Source organism: Lotus japonicus, chromosome 3 (genome assembly GCF_012489685.1).
Source record: "Lotus japonicus ecotype B-129 chromosome 3, LjGifu_v1.2".
Classification (NCBI taxonomy): domain Eukaryota; kingdom Viridiplantae; phylum Streptophyta; class Magnoliopsida; order Fabales; family Fabaceae; genus Lotus; species Lotus japonicus.
The window spans coordinates 82525836-82543615 of record NC_080043.1 but is presented as its reverse complement, the minus strand read 5'-3'; the positions used below and the strand labels follow the sequence as shown (position 1 = coordinate 82543615).

The 17780-nt window shown below is 37.5% G+C and overlaps 1 protein-coding gene across 1 annotated transcript; it reads left to right on the top strand.

Moving 5' to 3' along the window:
* The first annotated feature begins 8446 nt into the window (after positions 1–8446).
* Positions 8447–9496, top strand: LOC130746496 (uncharacterized). The gene has a single exon (XM_057599135.1). It carries the CDS (start codon positions 8680–8682, stop codon positions 9337–9339), a length of 660 nt encoding a protein of 219 aa, XP_057455118.1. The 5' UTR covers positions 8447–8679; the 3' UTR covers positions 9340–9496.
* Positions 9497–17780: the final 8284 nt, after the last annotated feature.

Genomic DNA, 17780 nt, shown 5'->3' with positions numbered 1-17780 from the left:
AGGAGCAAGCGTCAATTAAAATTATGCAATCATGTCAATGACGTGTTAATTAATTGGTGATCACTAGTTAGTTAGCCATCCATGACTATAGTTCAAGTTGAATCGGTCAAGTCTATTTCTGGTTTTGTTAATTTAAGGAGTCGTGGTTGGTGTTCCACTCATTGTATCAAAAAATTACTAAGAAACAAGCAATTTCAGTGAAAGTTAAGTAGCTTATAAATTCTGCTCGCAAATATATGCATGCCAGTGTCCGATCACAGCAGACTATATCTGCATGCATCGTTGCATAGCACACGGAAATGGGAAACTAGGCCGCCAACGTATTTGGATCATATGCGGTGGTAGATTTAATTTATATTTATGTGTCCTTTTAAGTATGAGAAAAAGTTTGATGCACCGACGGTGTAAAGTTTTTTTACACCGTCAACCCATCAGATTTCAAGGATGTGAGAAAATCTCTCTTTTTATTTAATTTCATTAATTGACATGACACATCCTTGAAATCTGATTGGTTGACGGTGTAAAAAAACTTTACACCGTCGGTGCATCAAAATTAAACTCTTTAAGTATTTAGGTTAATTAATTATTTGACATATATCAGAGTTTCGATAATTAAGTAATGTAGAGTTCGATCTTTGTTATTTTCAATATTCTAATAAAAACTGGAAACTAAACCCATAATCAATGGGCATGTGCATTATAAGATATCTTTTTCATATTCTAACAAAAATAATAATATAAAATTACTCATGTGGCGTTTACCTTATCTGGGTCCTACGCAGATCCTCCTTGTTGAACTTCTAGCCCCTTAGTCAACCACTCTTGGACTCGTGTGAACCCAGTCCTAAAAAAACGTAATTTCATATTAGATAAGAATGCAAGTATTATATATGAAAAAATATTAGATGAAAGTAAGTTATTCATAAAGCTTAACCATCGCGGAAACATTATCAAGCGCTCGTAAGATTGGAGGTAAGATCGGAGGTGTCATAAGAGGATTCATGAGATCTGTCAATATCATGTCATGTACTCGGATTCACACTCATCCAAAAACAAATTAAGCTCGAACCCCTCGGTCATGGAATCGAGCGACAAATGATTCTAACTATCATTTTGTCTCCTCTGTCGTAAGTGGTGTACTGATGACGAGTTAAGGGGAACGTTAGTCAGTATACTAGTTAGTATGAACAACTCCTTGGGCCCTCAAGAAATGGTTGTGGTTATTGTGACACATCCTGCTGTGGCGGAGGTGGCGACATCTACTCCTCCTTATGTGTTGGTTCCTCAACCTGCGTAATGATCCACACTTTATCTACAGATGCAGTATGTCGTATGCAATCTCCATACCATTACTACTAGATTTTAGAAATCGGTAATTTACAAACTTTTAAACTTAAAATGTGTGTAAATTGTTGTGTTTTAGAAGTCGGTAGTGTTTTTGATAGGCCAAATAATAATATTAAAAAGGAGGGTAAGGGGTAGTAATCCAATGAATATCAAGTAATTGCGCGTTCTAGCTTTATTTCTTTCTCTTTTTCTTTTCTTATGGTCTTTGTACATATTTAGGGTTGAAGTATCTCTAGTATCTTTAATTCAATTTGGTTTACCGAAAAAAATGTTCTAAAGCACTATCGGATTTTAGAACCTAGAACTAACCTAAGCACAATCAATTCCAAAATCCAGTTATATTTAAAAATATTATGTTCCGGGTCATTTAGACAACCCTTTCTCATTTTATAGATTTTATTTTTGAAAATTAAAAATATGACATCCTCTTCTTTTCCTTGAAAAAAATTAAGTTAGTGAATAAGATTGATGGTTCACTCCTTGGAAGTTACTACCCCCTCTGTTCCTTATTATATATTTTTTGAAAAAAAAAAATTGTTTCTAATAATTTTTCCAAATTCACCATCATATTTAAGATGAAAGAGATGATTAACTTTTGAAATATTAACTTGAAGAGCAAAAACAGTACTCCCTCTGTCCCCTATTATAAGTCACTGTTTTTGAGTTTTTCTTGTCTCATAATATAAGTCACTTTACATTATCTATGAAGCATTAATTTTATTTTTCCATGTTTACCCTCATACTCCCTTCGTACGTTCCAAAACTATTGTAGTTTTAGCTTTTTTGTTTTGTTCCAAAGCCATTGTTGTTTTGCATTTTCAAAGCACTTTATCTCATTCTCTTCCATCCATGCCCTCATTTAATATTGTATCTCCCAAATACCACCTCTTATTTCCACCAATCACAATTAGTTAACCAATGATTTTTATTCTCTCTCTTTCATATAACTCATATTAAATAAGGGTGTTTCAGTCAAATTATAACATCAATTAATGAACTCTTAAACTTAGTGAAAAAACTAAAACTACAATAGTTTTGGAACGGAGGGAGTATTTAATACTCCACATTCAAAGAATTTTTATGTTCCCAAAATTTTGTTTGATTTTCGAGACCCTTATAGTTTAAAGGTAGTGGAATGTTAATATGGAGAGAGAATTTCATATAAGGGTGATTTTGGAAAGTGTCTTTAAAAAATTACAATTTTATTGCTCTTAACAATTTTTCTTAATCCTAGAGAATTGCGTAAAAGTGATTTATAATAGTAGACGGAGGGGGTATATAGGAAGTACAAAAGACTCATCATGAAGGACCAAATATTTTGAGACATGATTATGCCATTGGTGACATAGCTTTTCGCAACTATTTTTCATGTTCTCTTGCAATTTGTTACTACCACTAACGGTTTTAAAATAATGCCCCTGGTTTCGATGCATGTGGGGTGTGGAAAATTAAACAGTAGTGACTAGTGACCCACTTGGCGGCAGGTTCATTGAATATTATTCTCGTTTGATTCAATATTGATTGACTTCTGTCTTCTACTGCTGCATCCTGCGTGGATGTGGCGAATTTGATCTTCCCGAGATACAGAAATCGTGATTTTTTTTAAGATAATACAGAAATCATGATTAATTAGTGTTTTATTAGAATTTTAGAGAGATTTGAGGCTACCAGCTTTTAAAACTTAGAACTAAGAGCATCTTTATCCATCACATTCATTAGAGTGTCTATACTTCATTTTTTACAATTTTTTATAGTACCACATCATCTAAATCACTTACTAATTTTTTACTCTAATCCAAAAACTCTTAAAAATTTCTTTTGTAGATCTCACAATCAACTACATACTTTAGGTGATTAAATAATAAGTAAATATATTAATATTTTATATGAACATATTTATGAGAGACACATGAGTGAGAAGTGTCTACACTAAATTAGACATGGTGGAAGAACAGTTTCTCTCCAATGGTGTGAGACACTAGTGGGAGAGTCTCTTTAGTGTGAGATACTCCCATTGAAGATGCTCTAACCTAAGAACATTCAATTCTAAAACCCAGAACATAATTATCTGATACAACTGAATTTTGAAACTGGGCTCTAACCTAAAAACATTAGGATCTAAAACTGGTCATACCATGGCTACTGGCTACTCAATTTTAGAACTTGTCGGTCTTCTACAATACTACAATTATTGAGTTCTAAAACCCGATTTGATGAAGCTCCACTCCAATGTTAGAAGCTTTGTGAGTAAGGAGCACTAGTGGGACAGATTGAATTAAACGGGTTTGGACTTGACTTTTAATCGGTTTTAAATATTGGTCAAATTTAGTTTTTAAACACAAACTCGTTTTATAGCTCTAAAAAACCCAATGGGATGTGAGTTTAAGGGATATGAGCCAAGGTAAGTTAACAAACAGGATTAATGTGCACCTCTACAAGTATGTTATTCTTGTGTTTATTCCATCTCCATAGCATTATTAGAGCATCTCCAATGTTAGTTCTTATTTCTTGGCTCTTAGCACTATTCATGTGGGCTCGTATTGCCACATGTGCTTAAGTAACTCTCAAACAATTTTGCTCCAACCATGAGTTCTTAATTCTTAGTTCTTACCACTATTCATTTGGTACTTCCAACCACATTATTTATACATTTTATTTTCATAAAGTAAAAAACAAAACTCATAAAATGATAAAGTAATTTGGATAAGAGATAAATAATTAATATTTTAAGCTAAGAACTCAAAAAGTAAAACTCCTTAGGGTTCATTTACTGTGCATAACTTTTTTCTTGTGTAAGGTTACACAACCCTAATATTTACCTGCATTTGCAGGTCTATAGGTCATCCATTTTTTTAATTAAAAAAATTCATGTTAATTTCCTTCTCCTCACCACCACCTTCCTCCCCTCAACCTCCACTTCATCCGCCACCAGCGCCACCCCCCACCAAATATTCTCCTCCCCCCCACCAATCACCACCCCTCCCTTCCTCCACCACCGGCTCCACCCCTTCTTCCTCCTACCACCAGAACCCCCACCCAACAGCACCACCACCTCCCATAAACTCAACCTTCTTCCCTACCAACAACTCAAACCACCACAATTACAAGTTATAACTCTTCACCATGACCGCCAGCCACCATAGCAACCCAAATAGCCACCCCTCTAAGCTATAATAAGAAAATGAAGATGAAATAAAACACAGCCATGGACTGGAAACCCAAACCAAAACAGAATTAGACGAATCCCCTCCTCTTTCTTTCCCCCAATCCCTCCTCCTCCACCACCCCGCCATGCTTTCTTCATGTCATGCTTGTTGTCCATTTCTTTTGCAGGTTGAGAATACAGGATCTGATCTCGTTTCAGGAATCTTGTTGTCCTTTCCTGAAAAATCAGGCAAATCACTTAGCATATTTGACTGCTAAACTCAGTGAAGGGAAGGAAAAGGGAAAACATCTGGTGGTGATGGTTTACCTGTTGTAGTTGTTCATCCCGAGCGTATGCATTCTGCTCAGATCTACAACACTATAGCTCAGATCTGAAGCACCTCTGTAACACCCCAATTTCTCAACTGAGGAGTCACATTAGTAACCTAACAAAGTCTAAGGACCAATCTGCAATCCCTAAAACCAAGGGAATTTTTTTTCTGTAAAACAACTAAACACTTCGGCTAAAAGGTTGGAAACATACCATAACTTTATTTAGATAACTTGTTTCCCGATATACAGTAATAATAGTTTACAATACCATAAGTAAGGTTCAGAATAAACATGCGCACTTTAACAGTGGCGGAAGCAAGACTTTAATAACAGAGTTCTCATAAAGTAAAAGAGACTCCAACATAATCCACAAGAAGAGAAGCAAAGCTGCTTCTCATACCTCTACTCCACCGCTTACAACTCGATCTCCAACTCGAGTAGCTATGCCTCGGCGGAAGGATCTCCATCGCCTAATAGCGTTAAGCGCCCAAACAACAAGTAGCAAATAGAAAGGGTTAACTCCATGCAATTACCATGTATAAAAGAGAAAAATCATGCTGTTCGAATTTAATTACCTGGCATGGTAAATAACTAGCAACATAACTCAACTCATATATCAACAACTTAAACATAAATCAGACTCAGATAATAATAACCTCAACAATGTAACATCAAATCAGATATCAATAAACCAATACGAAAATCCAACAACATAGGGTCAGGTGTTAGTTCCCTATAATGCAACTATATGCTGCTAACAAAATGGATCGATCAATATCGTCTCTCAAGACGGGACAATGATAGGACACACCTCCTCATCGCCACTTATAACGTCATACATGACGGGACAATCATAGGACACACCTCCTAATCGCCACTTAACGTCACACAAGACGGGACAATCATAGGACACACCTCCTGATCGCCACTTAGCACCTCGCAAGATGGGACAATGATAGGACACACCTCCTCATCGCCACTTGACTCAAGCCCTATATGCCAAGTCAGACACTAACAAAGCCCACCCAAGGACCAATCCAAAGTAACCACATGTTCCATCCACTAGGAAGCAGTAACGACAGAAACCAGTAAACGGCCGAAGCCTCTCAGAAAACATTTTCCAAATTCAGCATAATAATCATAATCATCTGCCAATCAATATAAACATCTTCATCTCAAACACAGGCAGTGCGATAAAAGCATGCAAGACTCAAAGACGCTCTAAAACCGAGTTACCCTTACCTTCGTGAGTATAAGTTGGGCATGGAAATTGCGAACCTAGAACAAAGAAAACACAATCATCAACACAAGCTTCACTAGGAGCAACACGATCTACTAATACTAATCGAAATCGTAAAGAAAGCCTCTAAAGCTTCAGAGTTCCTATTTAGGCACAAATTGACAACGGAGACTTCGTTCGCTAAAACGAGCATAACTCGAGCTACAGAACTCAGAATGACACGAAACCGGCGCCAAAATTTCGACAATTGAAAGAGCTACGCAATGGCTCAGGTCATAGAGACCCAAAAATTATTTTTGGACACGGTACCCAAGCAATTAGGTTTCGGCCACTATGGAAAATAGGGTTTTCGAACTTTTTCTTCGATCTAAATCAATTCACAAGGTAGTTTTAGGGTAAAACTAAGGCAAAGAAATTGTCGGAACAATTTTCGGACAATCGGGTCGAAATACGACTATCCAGGGGCATTTTGGTCCAAAATAAAGGCTCAAAACTTCAAAGTTATCAGTTCGGAAAACAAATTTGACAGCATTGATCCTCATGACATCCGTGACAACAAATCCTAAAGGCACGAAGTCAGATTACAGCTTTTCGACAATAAAGTTTCGAAATGTGCGACTAATGGGGTTTTGAATCAATTTTTCAGATCTTGGACAACTGAATCGCAATCGGCGATTACTGACAGAGGTTTTAGACTCATGGGAACATAAGGAACATAACCCAACCAAGAAATCAAGGAAATCGGACAATTTTAGAAAAAGCTCAAAACTGTGAGCACAGAAACGACTTCAGAAACGCAACAGAAACAGTAAACAGAGGTAGGATTCATGCTAGTTACCTCAATACCTAGAAGTAGGGACGAACTGCACGAAGATTGATCAAGTTTTCGTGAAAATTTCTCCTCTCCTCCTCTCTCCTTGCTCGCGGCCTTGAATGGGTGAGAATGAAGAGATTTTGCTTTTTCGAGCTATTTATAGGCAGGTGAAATCGCGGGAAAATGAAAATTTCGCGATTCCGATTTTTGCAGCACGTCCACCGAGGAATTCTAAGAGAGATTCTGGCGTCAGAATTCCAGAACTCAAAACAATTATCTATGATTTGGGAAAAACGATATCTAAAATCCCAAAGGCGGTGTAAGTTAATCTGTCCCGTTAAACTACTTTTTGCTGTGATGCTCAGACGACAAAACTTCCTTCTGAAGAAAGATTGGAAATGTCGAAACAAATCTGGCAACGCGGACGGAAACTTCGTTAGAAGTCCCGAATAGAAAAAGTCTTCATCCATCGCTCGAATCTAGGGTTTCGAAGCAAGGAAATTAGCGTCGTCGGACTTCCGAAAAGTGAATACTATCGTGCGTACAGTCTAGAGTTCCGAAATGAAACGCTGGTCGAAGGAAAAATAAAGAAAATCTTTAAATTTTCCAAGGATTCGAAATCTCACTTAAAACGTTGCTCTAAAGCGAAATTAGCCTATTCTGGACACGCTTGCCATAAGGCGGGTGTGCAGACGACTCGCTCTAATTCCTAAAATGACTACGCAACATTCCTCAAGCAATTCCTGAACTTTCTTCTTCATTAATCTTTCTCAAATATCAAACTCCTGTCACGCTTACACTGATTCTACGCGTGAGTCGGAAATTAGCTTGTTCTGAAAATCCAGGTCTTACAACCTCTATGTGTCTGGCGCTTTGCATGTGGGCAGGATCAGCGACAGCGAAGAGTGTGGTGGTTGTTACAGTGGGTGCTGGCGCGTGGCAAGGTTATGACATGACGGCGGCGCTGGTAGGGGAGAACTGGAGAAAGAAAACGATGAAGGGAAGGAGAAGAGTGATGAAGCTCGCCGATCCCGGCGGAAGCACGACGTCATCGCCTCCGATGAAGCTCGCCGGTGGGTGCAGTAGTTTCCATCGATGGGGCAAGGGTTATGGAGGAGGTGGTGGAAGCTGCGATTTTGATGTGGTGGTGGTGGGAGGAGAATTAAAAAAATTGAAAAAGGAATTAACCGGCAAAATAACCTAGAATAGCAGGTCAAGCTAGGTTTGTGTAACCTTACACAAGAAAAAAGTTGTGCACAGTAAATGAAACCAACTCTTTATATAAGAATTGCGTTCTTATTTTTAAGAATTAAGAGCTCCATGTCAGCACCTCCAATGGTAAAGTTCTTAGTTCTTAGTTCTTAACTCAAAAATAAGAACTAACAATCTTGCATTGAAGATGCCCTTACATGACACATTGTAGTGGCGGCACGACATTGACATCTAGAGTTGAGGACAAATAAATAATTGAGTGAAGTAATTGGGTCTTTCAATTACAATGTACCATGAGTCTGTTTAATACCCCTGTTTCACCCTCTGTTTTCTCTACTATTTCTGTTTCTTTATGTTATCCTCATCCTTTCTTCTCTTTTTCGTTTTCTTCAGTCTGTACTTATCCTATGATATTTAGCTTACCTAAAAAAGAAATAATTTGGCCGCCATGTCACAAAATAATAATAATAATAATTGAGTGACCAAAGACCACCCAAAAACCTCATCAGCAAACCAAAATCTTCTTCTCTATATATACCATCGATATGGCATGTGTTTTTCAAGGTGAGTAAGGCAATTAATTGATAAAATGAGTACTCATGTGGAGTCATCAACAATTGGCGGCAAAGAGAGTGCTCCTTCAAAGAGTTTGTGGGGAAAGTTTCTGAGCCTTGTAGATAGATTTTTGAGAGATGAGGATACAGAGAAGTGGGTTAAAAACATGAGAGGGAGTGTGAGTTTGACAGCTTCTATAATCGCCACTATGGCCTTTCAACTCGCCACTAACCCACCCGGCGGCGTCTTTCAGGCAAATGGCGGCGATTCAGTAGCTAAGATAAAAAGTTGTCTAGACAATGATGCCATTCAATGCCCTGGGGAAGCAGTGTTGGCTGTTGTGAATGAGGATGATTATAGTTTGTTCTTGACGTTCAACACCATCTCCTTCATCTCATCCCTCAGTGTTTGTCTATTACTTGTGAGTGGAATCCCTCTCAAACATCGAGTCATCATCTGGATTTTGTCAATCGGCATGTGCATCTCCATCACTAGCTTGGCTCTCACCTACTTGGTTGCGGCCTCCATGGTCACCCCAAATCACGTTTGGGGTAACGTATTTGCTCTAGCCCTCATAATTTGGATTGGCTTGCTAGGAATTGTGAGTGTTTATCTCATCATACGAATGATTTACAGTGTGGGTAAATGGATCACTAAATGTTATCGCCCATTTAATTCGCATTTTATTGTTTAAAGATGTATGTGTGTTAATTAAGTAGTTTTCATTTCTTCTCTTTGGGTTTAATTTCTTTTCTAGCAGCACATGTAATTGCTTTTGATATCTATATAGTTTGTGGATTTGTATCCTTTAGAGCTGGGAAAATATATATATTTAATTTGCAAGGAGTGTACTTTCATCTCTCGCAATCAATTGTATTTTGATTTATAGTTTATTATATTCAACAAAACAATCTGCAGCTAATATCATCTGAAACTGTAAAGAATTGACGCTAGCTAGCTTATATAGTATATGCACGTATAAGAAATGAGAACAAGAACGTTAAGATAGACATTGGAATGCTTAGCAAGGTAAAACTCTAAGATTTGGTAGTCTCAAAAGGCCAGGGTGGTCAGTGGTTTACCTGCGAGAGTGGGCAATGTCAATAACAACAAGGTTAGGGACTGGACAATCTCAAGCAATAATAGACAGAAGCAATTTAGCATGAATTACACCATATATTGGACACCAGAACATAGGCGCCTTTTCACCATTTTCGTCGATGGTATTGAGGATACACATGGTCATTTCAGCTGAGAAGCATTTTCAACCAAGTGGGGGATGTGTCAGATATCTTCATGCAAACAAAGAAGAGAGCTGGAAGAAAACACAGATTCGGATTGGTGAGAATGAGATACAGAAAAGAAGGAGAAGCATGGGCTGCCGTTCGGAAGTTTAATGGACTGAAATATAATGGTGGTTCTCTAAGGGTGAGGAAGGCAAAATACCCTCATGTCAACCTCATTGATAGGAGAAGAAGTCAAAGAGGCTCAAGTGATTCTAAGGGAACCCAGAGATACATAGTCAGAGGACAGAAATCGGTAGCAAAGTCAGAAATGGGGTTGTAGTTCTTGGCTGGTAATTGGGTCTGTAGAGGAAGCTGATGTTGGAGTTGCATCGTTGGTCAAAAATTGGAAGCGTGTTTCTGAATTAGGGGGGATTTTTGGGTGAAAAATTTAATCTTAAAATGAAAAAGAAAATCCACATCACTGCTTCGTTTGGTCAAACTAACGGAACATAACAGAAGGGCCCCGATCGCACGTTTTTGAAACGTTGGGGTGTCTGACCGCTACGTTTAAACACGGGGGGCCCCGATCGCTCATTTGTGAAAGATCAGGGGCCCAAAGTGGAATTAAGCCTTTTTTAAATTCTGTTTCAGTTTCAGATATATAATGGGATGGAGATTTTCCTATTGTCATCCTCCATAAATTTATAGAACAAATATATTTTATTTTGCCGTATAATTGATTTACAACAATCTGATTGGTTGACGGGTTTTTACACCGTCGGTGCATAATCCTTTTTCTCTGAAATTATCTTACTTTAAACGTGGACAACTTAAAATATTAATAATTTTGTGTATCGTATTTTTTTTAGACACCAAAATATAGGAAAATAATGACATATAAAATGTAACTGAATGAGAAAGATCGGGAGAAAAAAGTATATGAATGGTATACAAATTAATTAGGGGTGCACATGGACCGGGTCAACCCAATAAATCCATCCAACCCAATCCGATCCAGTGGTAAAAATGCAGGTTGGATTGGGCCAACGGGTCCACCGGATTGATTTTATTACGATCCAATCACCTTTGGATCGGATATCGGATTTAATAATAATCCATCCAACCCAACCCGAAATCTAATCATGCAATAATAATATATTATTTAATATATATTTTTAATAATTTTAATTTTTACCTAACCTACTAATAGGGTATGTAATTTATGAAGACTTGGATCCTATTATTTGAGTAATTTTTAGGAGACTTAGAGACTAATTTGTTTGTAATTACTTATCATGTTTAAAAACTTGAAGTACTCGTCTAGTTATGTGTTGTCGTATAGATGTGTGTAGACAGTAGTTATTAATTTATGATGTAATCGCATGTTAGAGACTTGAAGTACTTGTTTTTTAATATTTTTCAATATTTCAGATTTATTTTTATTTTAATATAGCGATCCAATCAATCCATCCAAACCAACCCGAAGATTGTCGGATTGGGTTGGTTCGGATTCGTAGGTGAAAATTCACAAAATCCAACCCAACCCAACCCAAATAGTTATGATCGGTTCGGGTCTTGATTAGCCTGAAAATCCATCCAGCCCGATGACCCGAGGTTTATTCTATGTTTATCGAGTCATTTTTGTTTCTTTATTCTTCTTTTTGTGTCCTTCATTGAGTTTTGAGTCAAGTTGAGTCCCTTTATAGTTCATAATTGCATTTGCATTAGTTTAAGTATTTTTAATTTATTTATTTGGTCTTTTTATTAGTTCTAGTTTGAGGTTAATTCTGATGTTCAGATTTGAGCTGAAATCTTGTGAGAATATGAGAGTTGACTGCATATTAGGAGTTTAATTTGATGATTTGAATGGATGGTTGTTAAATTATTGTGATTAAATGAGTGTTTCCATGAGTTACATTTGTGGAATGATGGTTTGTTGAGATTCTTTGAAGGTTTCAGGTGTTTTTGATGGCTAATGATGTTGATTGAAGACCAAGTAATGAGCCATGATGATAGTTGAAGAAGGAGTTACAAAATTCGGAGAAGAATCTGATGAGCCACGCATGTGCGCCACCTATGCCACGCACATGCGTGGCTGTTCTGTGTAAAAAAGGGGCGAGGACTGAAGGCCACGCATGTGCGCCGCCTAGGCCACACACATGCGTGGCGGACCGCTGAGAAGTCTATAAATTAGGTTTTTTGTCATTTCATTTGTTATCTTGGAACTTTTTGAACAAAACTTAGAGGTTTAGGTTCTTGGAGCTTGTGGGAGGCTTCTTGGCCCTCTTCTTTCAGGTTTTTGTTCCTTTAATTTGCATTATGAATTCCCTAGCCATGCTTGGCTAGTTTTCTTTGTACTTTGGGTGAAGTGAACCTTAGCTTTGATTATGTTTTGAACTTCTGAGTTTCTCATATGAATAAAGTTTTCTTTCTATGTATCCTTTCTCTATTTCAATATTCTCTTGAATGCATGCAAGTAGTGTTTGGCTTTCTTCTTGCACAACGGTAGTTGGTAAGGATTAAGGGACCATAGGATTAGATTGATTTGTTTACTACCACTTAGGTATAAGGGTGGGAACTTATTGTGTTGGCCTGAACATAGAAGCTTCATTCTTCAATTGAATTGACTAGGTACTAAGGCATTAGGCTTAGCAACTGAAATTGAATGATTTACTTGATTAAGGTATTAACAAGTGAAGTAAAGGCTACATCACCATAGAAGGGGTTCTAAAGTTCATATAAGAATTTGGTTGTAAGAAACATAATTGGACTAAGTGAAACTTAACCCAGGGTACTTCTTCATCTGAATTATAATTCTTGCTTTTCATCAAAAGTGTGTTAAACACAACAAAACCTCAAACTTATATTGCTTTCTTTTTCACATTCTGAACACAAAACTCTTAGAAGCAATTGATGAACAACTATCCCTGTGGTTCGACAATCTTTTGTATTACTTCGATCAATCCGTACACTTGCGGAACTGCTATCACAACCCAACCCATGTGCAGCCCTAAAATTAATCAGTACTATTGAAACAACAGTACTGAATCTTAAGAAAGCAAAATTTTGAGAAACACTAGAATTACTTATTTAAGCATTTTTTTCATAGCAGATTTTTACTTTTATTTTTAGTGATTTTCTTTAATATCATTTTGTTCTAAAACACCATTAAGAGCTCAGCCGAAAGCTAAGAAAAAAGACAAAAACCAAACAAGACACAACTCCTCCGCCAGTCTACCAAACACACCTAGGAACAAATAAAAGGGACATCATGAACACAACTCATTTGCAAGAAGGAATTAGAATCTGACACAGAAGAAATCCAACACCTACACTAAGACAGCATGCCTGCACGGATCTGGGTCGTTAAATGGTTTAGAGCTGACTCATCTTGTTAAGTTTAAACGCACATTCATATCGTTTATCATATTTTAAATGATAACAATTTTAAGGGTATAAGTGGAATACTAAAAATTTCATATTTCAGGAACACAATGACTAATCGTTTATGCTGTTAAGTTCAAACACTAGATACATCGTTTAACATATTTTGAATGATAACAATTTCAAAGGATATAAGTGTAACGGTTAAAATTTCATGTGAATTATATTTCAGGAAATTACTTATGTCTCAAAATCCCCCATTGTCTGATGATCAATTGCAAGACAATGCTACAAGATAGTTAGCACAAGAGAAGAAAGGTCAAAGCTACAAGACAGTCTGTACAAGCGAAGAAAGGTCAAATCTGCTAGACCGTCTACACAAGAGAAGACTACACTGACTGAATGCATTCAACATCTATCTCAAAGCTAACCAATGGAAGTAATGTCCGGAGAATGAGTGTCATCTTTCAATTGAAAATATCTCTGACATTCTTGAGGAGAAAGTCTAGTGCAAAGGCATCACGTGATACTCTACAGAGCACACTGACCAAAGAAACAAGTACAACGTTGCCACAATCAAGTTTCCTCTTTATCTCTCAAAAGGAATGGAACAAAGCTCAAGTGCTACCTACCGGGTGACAAGATACATTTTGTAGCAACAAATCTCAGTCAAAGGGTACAATTCATTTAATGCACCTGACGAAAGGACCGTTTGATCTAACGACTATAACTTGATGTGCTCTACGCGCTCCAACAACTATCAACAAACTCTATAAGCACTTGAGTATAAAAGGAAGAATTACAGATTTTCAGAAGTACGAATTAGAACAACAAACAACGCATCAACCTTCATCTGAATTAGAAATCTTCATCAATCAAGAAAGCGAGAAAGTCCTCACATCGTATGAGAGAAAATCCTTAAGATTCAAACCTTTATATCACATTCTCTTTAGATATAGAACTCAAAGTATCTCATAGAGTCAAATCATCTTCAATACTTTGTAGTTCCTGTGCTTAGAATTTTCTACAATACCTCTCGTAAGAAGAGAACTTTGTAGAAGTAAACGATCTTGAAAAAAATTGTAGGAGAAGTCATGTATAATACTTGGCGAAAGAGACCTCCTTGAAAATACCTGGTGAAGGAGAAGTCCTTGATAATACTTGATTAGGAGAACTCATGTATAATACTTCGTGTAGGAGAACTCCTTGATACTTATTTAGTGAAATCTTAGTTAAGTCAGAGACTGGACGTGACCTTATCGTTTAAGGGTGAACTAGGATATACCGCATGTGTTTTCTTTGTTTACTATTCTGCACTTTTACCTGTTGCACCATACGATTGCGAAAATATTTTAAAACTAATAATTGTTTAATAAATCAAATTTTTATAAGAACACAATTCAAACCACCCCTTCTTGTGTTATATTATTACATTTCATATGCCCTACATTGTTATGTTCAAGCCAAACATTATATATGGAAGACAGTTCAATCCTTAAAAAGAAGTTCAAATTGGTTGGTCAAATCTAATCATCTAGATCAATCTAACCAATGGAGAAAAAGAAAGAAGATTGTCTGAGGAAAGAAGACTGTCTGAAGATGAAAAGAAGACTATCCAATGAAGAAAGTTGCATTGTCTAGAGAATGAGCGTCATCTTCGAATTAGAAAATATCTCAGACAAGTTGGTGAAGAAATTTCAAGGTAATATCACGTGATCTTACAAAACAAATTGACCAAAGCTAAAGTACAACGAAGTACAACGTTGTCACAATCAAATTGCCCAATCTTCACATCAATGTATGGAAACAAGGATCAACTCCACCTACCAGCTGACAAGATACATCTTTGTGGTAACAAGTCTCAGTCAAACAATATCATGCATTCAATGCACCTGACAAAAGTATTGTTAATCCAACGGATAGCATCTCTATGAAGTACAAGCTCCAACGACTATTAACTCTCTCACATAAGATCTTGAAGTATATAAGCAAGACTTGAAGATTTTTTTTAAAGAGAAAAAGAACAACGAATCAGATCTCAATTCAACGAATTAATCAACAAGAGAAAAAAGCAAAAAGTCTTCACAAGCCTAAAAGTCATATCTTATTGACATTGTCTGCTTCAAAAAGAGAGAACCATTCCTAAGAGTCAAATCTCTTTACCTTACTCTCTCTAGAATTAGAACTTAAAGTATATTCTCAGAGTCAAATCTCATACTTAATACTTTACAGTTCTTGAGCTTCAAATTTCTCTACTATCACATTTGTAAGAAGAAAATATTGTAGAAGGAAACAATCATGAAAAAGATTGTTTAGGAGAAGTCCTTGATAATACTTGTAGGAGAAGTCTTGATAATACTTGTAGGATAAGTTCTTCAAATACTTGCAGAAGAAGTCTTTGATACTTTCATAGCCCAATCGTTTAAGGGGTGAACCAAAATAAAATCTTTGTGTCACGTTTACATATATTGTTTACTTATCCGCTGCACTAAACGATTGTGAAAAGGTTTTGAAACTAATAATCTTTTCAAAACCGAGTTTTAGAACAACACAATTCAAACCCCATTTTCTTGTGTTATTTCATTACATCTCACATATGTAAAATCATATACCATAGTTAGTTGTTTTCCTATAAGAAGGGAACTTCACGCTCTAGTCATGACACGAAAAGGCTCTAAGGGATACGGGTCAGGACAGACTAATAGACAAGGCCAAATTCTATACACGGCTAAATGTAAGGTTGTCCAAGGGTGGCTTCGGGCTTAAACCTCGATTTTGGTAGGGTGAAAAACACTAAACCACCAGGTCCGTCAACATTCATTCACTGGCTATGGGAGGTTCGAGTTCGGTTTGGTTGGTAATCAAATTGACTAGGTGGGTTTGTAGTGGTTGTAGATTCATAAAATAATCGTGAAAAAAAGGAACAAGAGGGTGAAAGAAATGGATCTGGATCTATGTGGTAACAAAGAAGAAAAAATAATGCTAACAAAGAAGAGATAAACAAAAGATCTGTGATAAATTACAATGGATCTATATTAAAAATAATGCTACAAACTTACAATGATTTAAAAGATTAAAATTCTGCAACAGTGAGAGAACGAAAGTTCGTGAGAGTGAGCCAACTAGTGTTCACTTGAATCTAAAGTGAAGTGGGTTGGGCTCTTTTTTTTTTTCACTTGCTTCTAGACTTAGAGTGATAATGGGTTGCACTCTTTTTTTTTTGTTAAGTACTTCTCTCATTCGTTTTGATTCAATCAGGCTAGAGCACAAACCAAAACCGACCGTTGAAGACCATAGAAAACCAGTTTCTAACACTCGCTTAACCTATTTTTCAACCCGAATCGTCCAAAAGCACAAAAAAGGCCTTGATTTTTACAATTTCAGATCGGGCCAGATCATTATGGATAGTCCTACCTAAAAGCATGCAATTCTTGTGTTTATTGCATCTCCAATCCAGGGCTGTCCACATTGGTCCGAACCAGAGCCGAGTAAACCGACATTTTTTTTAGAAAATTAGCCAGTTCGGTTCGGCCGTGGGTTTGGCCGATTCGCGTTTATGGATTCGTAAGGGTTTAACCGGTCGGTTTCGGTTTGGGCTCCAGCCCGACCGAACCAGGTCTTTAAAAGAAAAAAATCAACCCAGGCCCAAGCTTCCCCTTCTGTCCAGACTCCAGACCATATAATAACTCTCCTTTCTTCACCTCATCCTAACCCAAGCCACCACTCACTCCTCTCTTCACTTCCTCTAAACCGTAGCCGGCTACCATCATCCTCTCAACCCAGCGTCGTCGCCGTTTCCACTCAACCCTCTCCGCCACCCCACCACTGCCTCCATCCTTTAAACATCGCACCTCGCCTCTTCCATCACCCTCCGCTCTCACCATTGAGACAGGTCCCACCACCAGTCACCACGACCATCTCACCACCGAAGGAAATATAAATGTCGTGTTTCTCTCCTTTCCCCTCTACTATTTCAGCTCCAAATCTTGGCATGCGATGGCTTGAGCTTACTCCCCGCGGTGGCCTGGGCTTGGAAGAAGACACAGATGACGATGGGGACGTCAGTGACGGCTCAGATCAGGCTAAAGAAGAGGTGGTTCCAATCAAGCCCCTCTTCTACCTCTGCTAGGGTCCCGACCCAAAACCCTTTTCTTATGTTGAAACTTGTTGATCTTTGTAATGGAGTTAAAGGTAGTCATCAATTGTTTGTTAGGGTTTATTTTTCTGGATTATTTGCTTGATCTCAATCTTCATCTTCTTTTTTCTGCAATTTTCTTTTGGCTTCTCAACCCGTTTTAACCGTGGTGGTTCTCATTTTTCACCTGATGAAACCGACGTTGGCTGCCCGAAACCGATCGTACACGTCCGATGATGGACAGCTCTACTCCACGCTTCGAGGTACCGCAGATCTTAGTTACCAACAATAGGAAACAATTTGGTAACAGCCACTACTAAAAAACGCGAATTACCGACGGATTTTAGCGACGGAATCAGCGACGGATCGACGTTTTGAAAATAAATATTC

What these genes read in the sequence shown, in the direction of transcription:
- LOC130746496 (XM_057599135.1), top strand. Translation starts at nt 8,680, where the DNA reads ATGAGTACTCATGTGGAGTCATCAACAATTGGCGGCAAAGAGAGTGCT.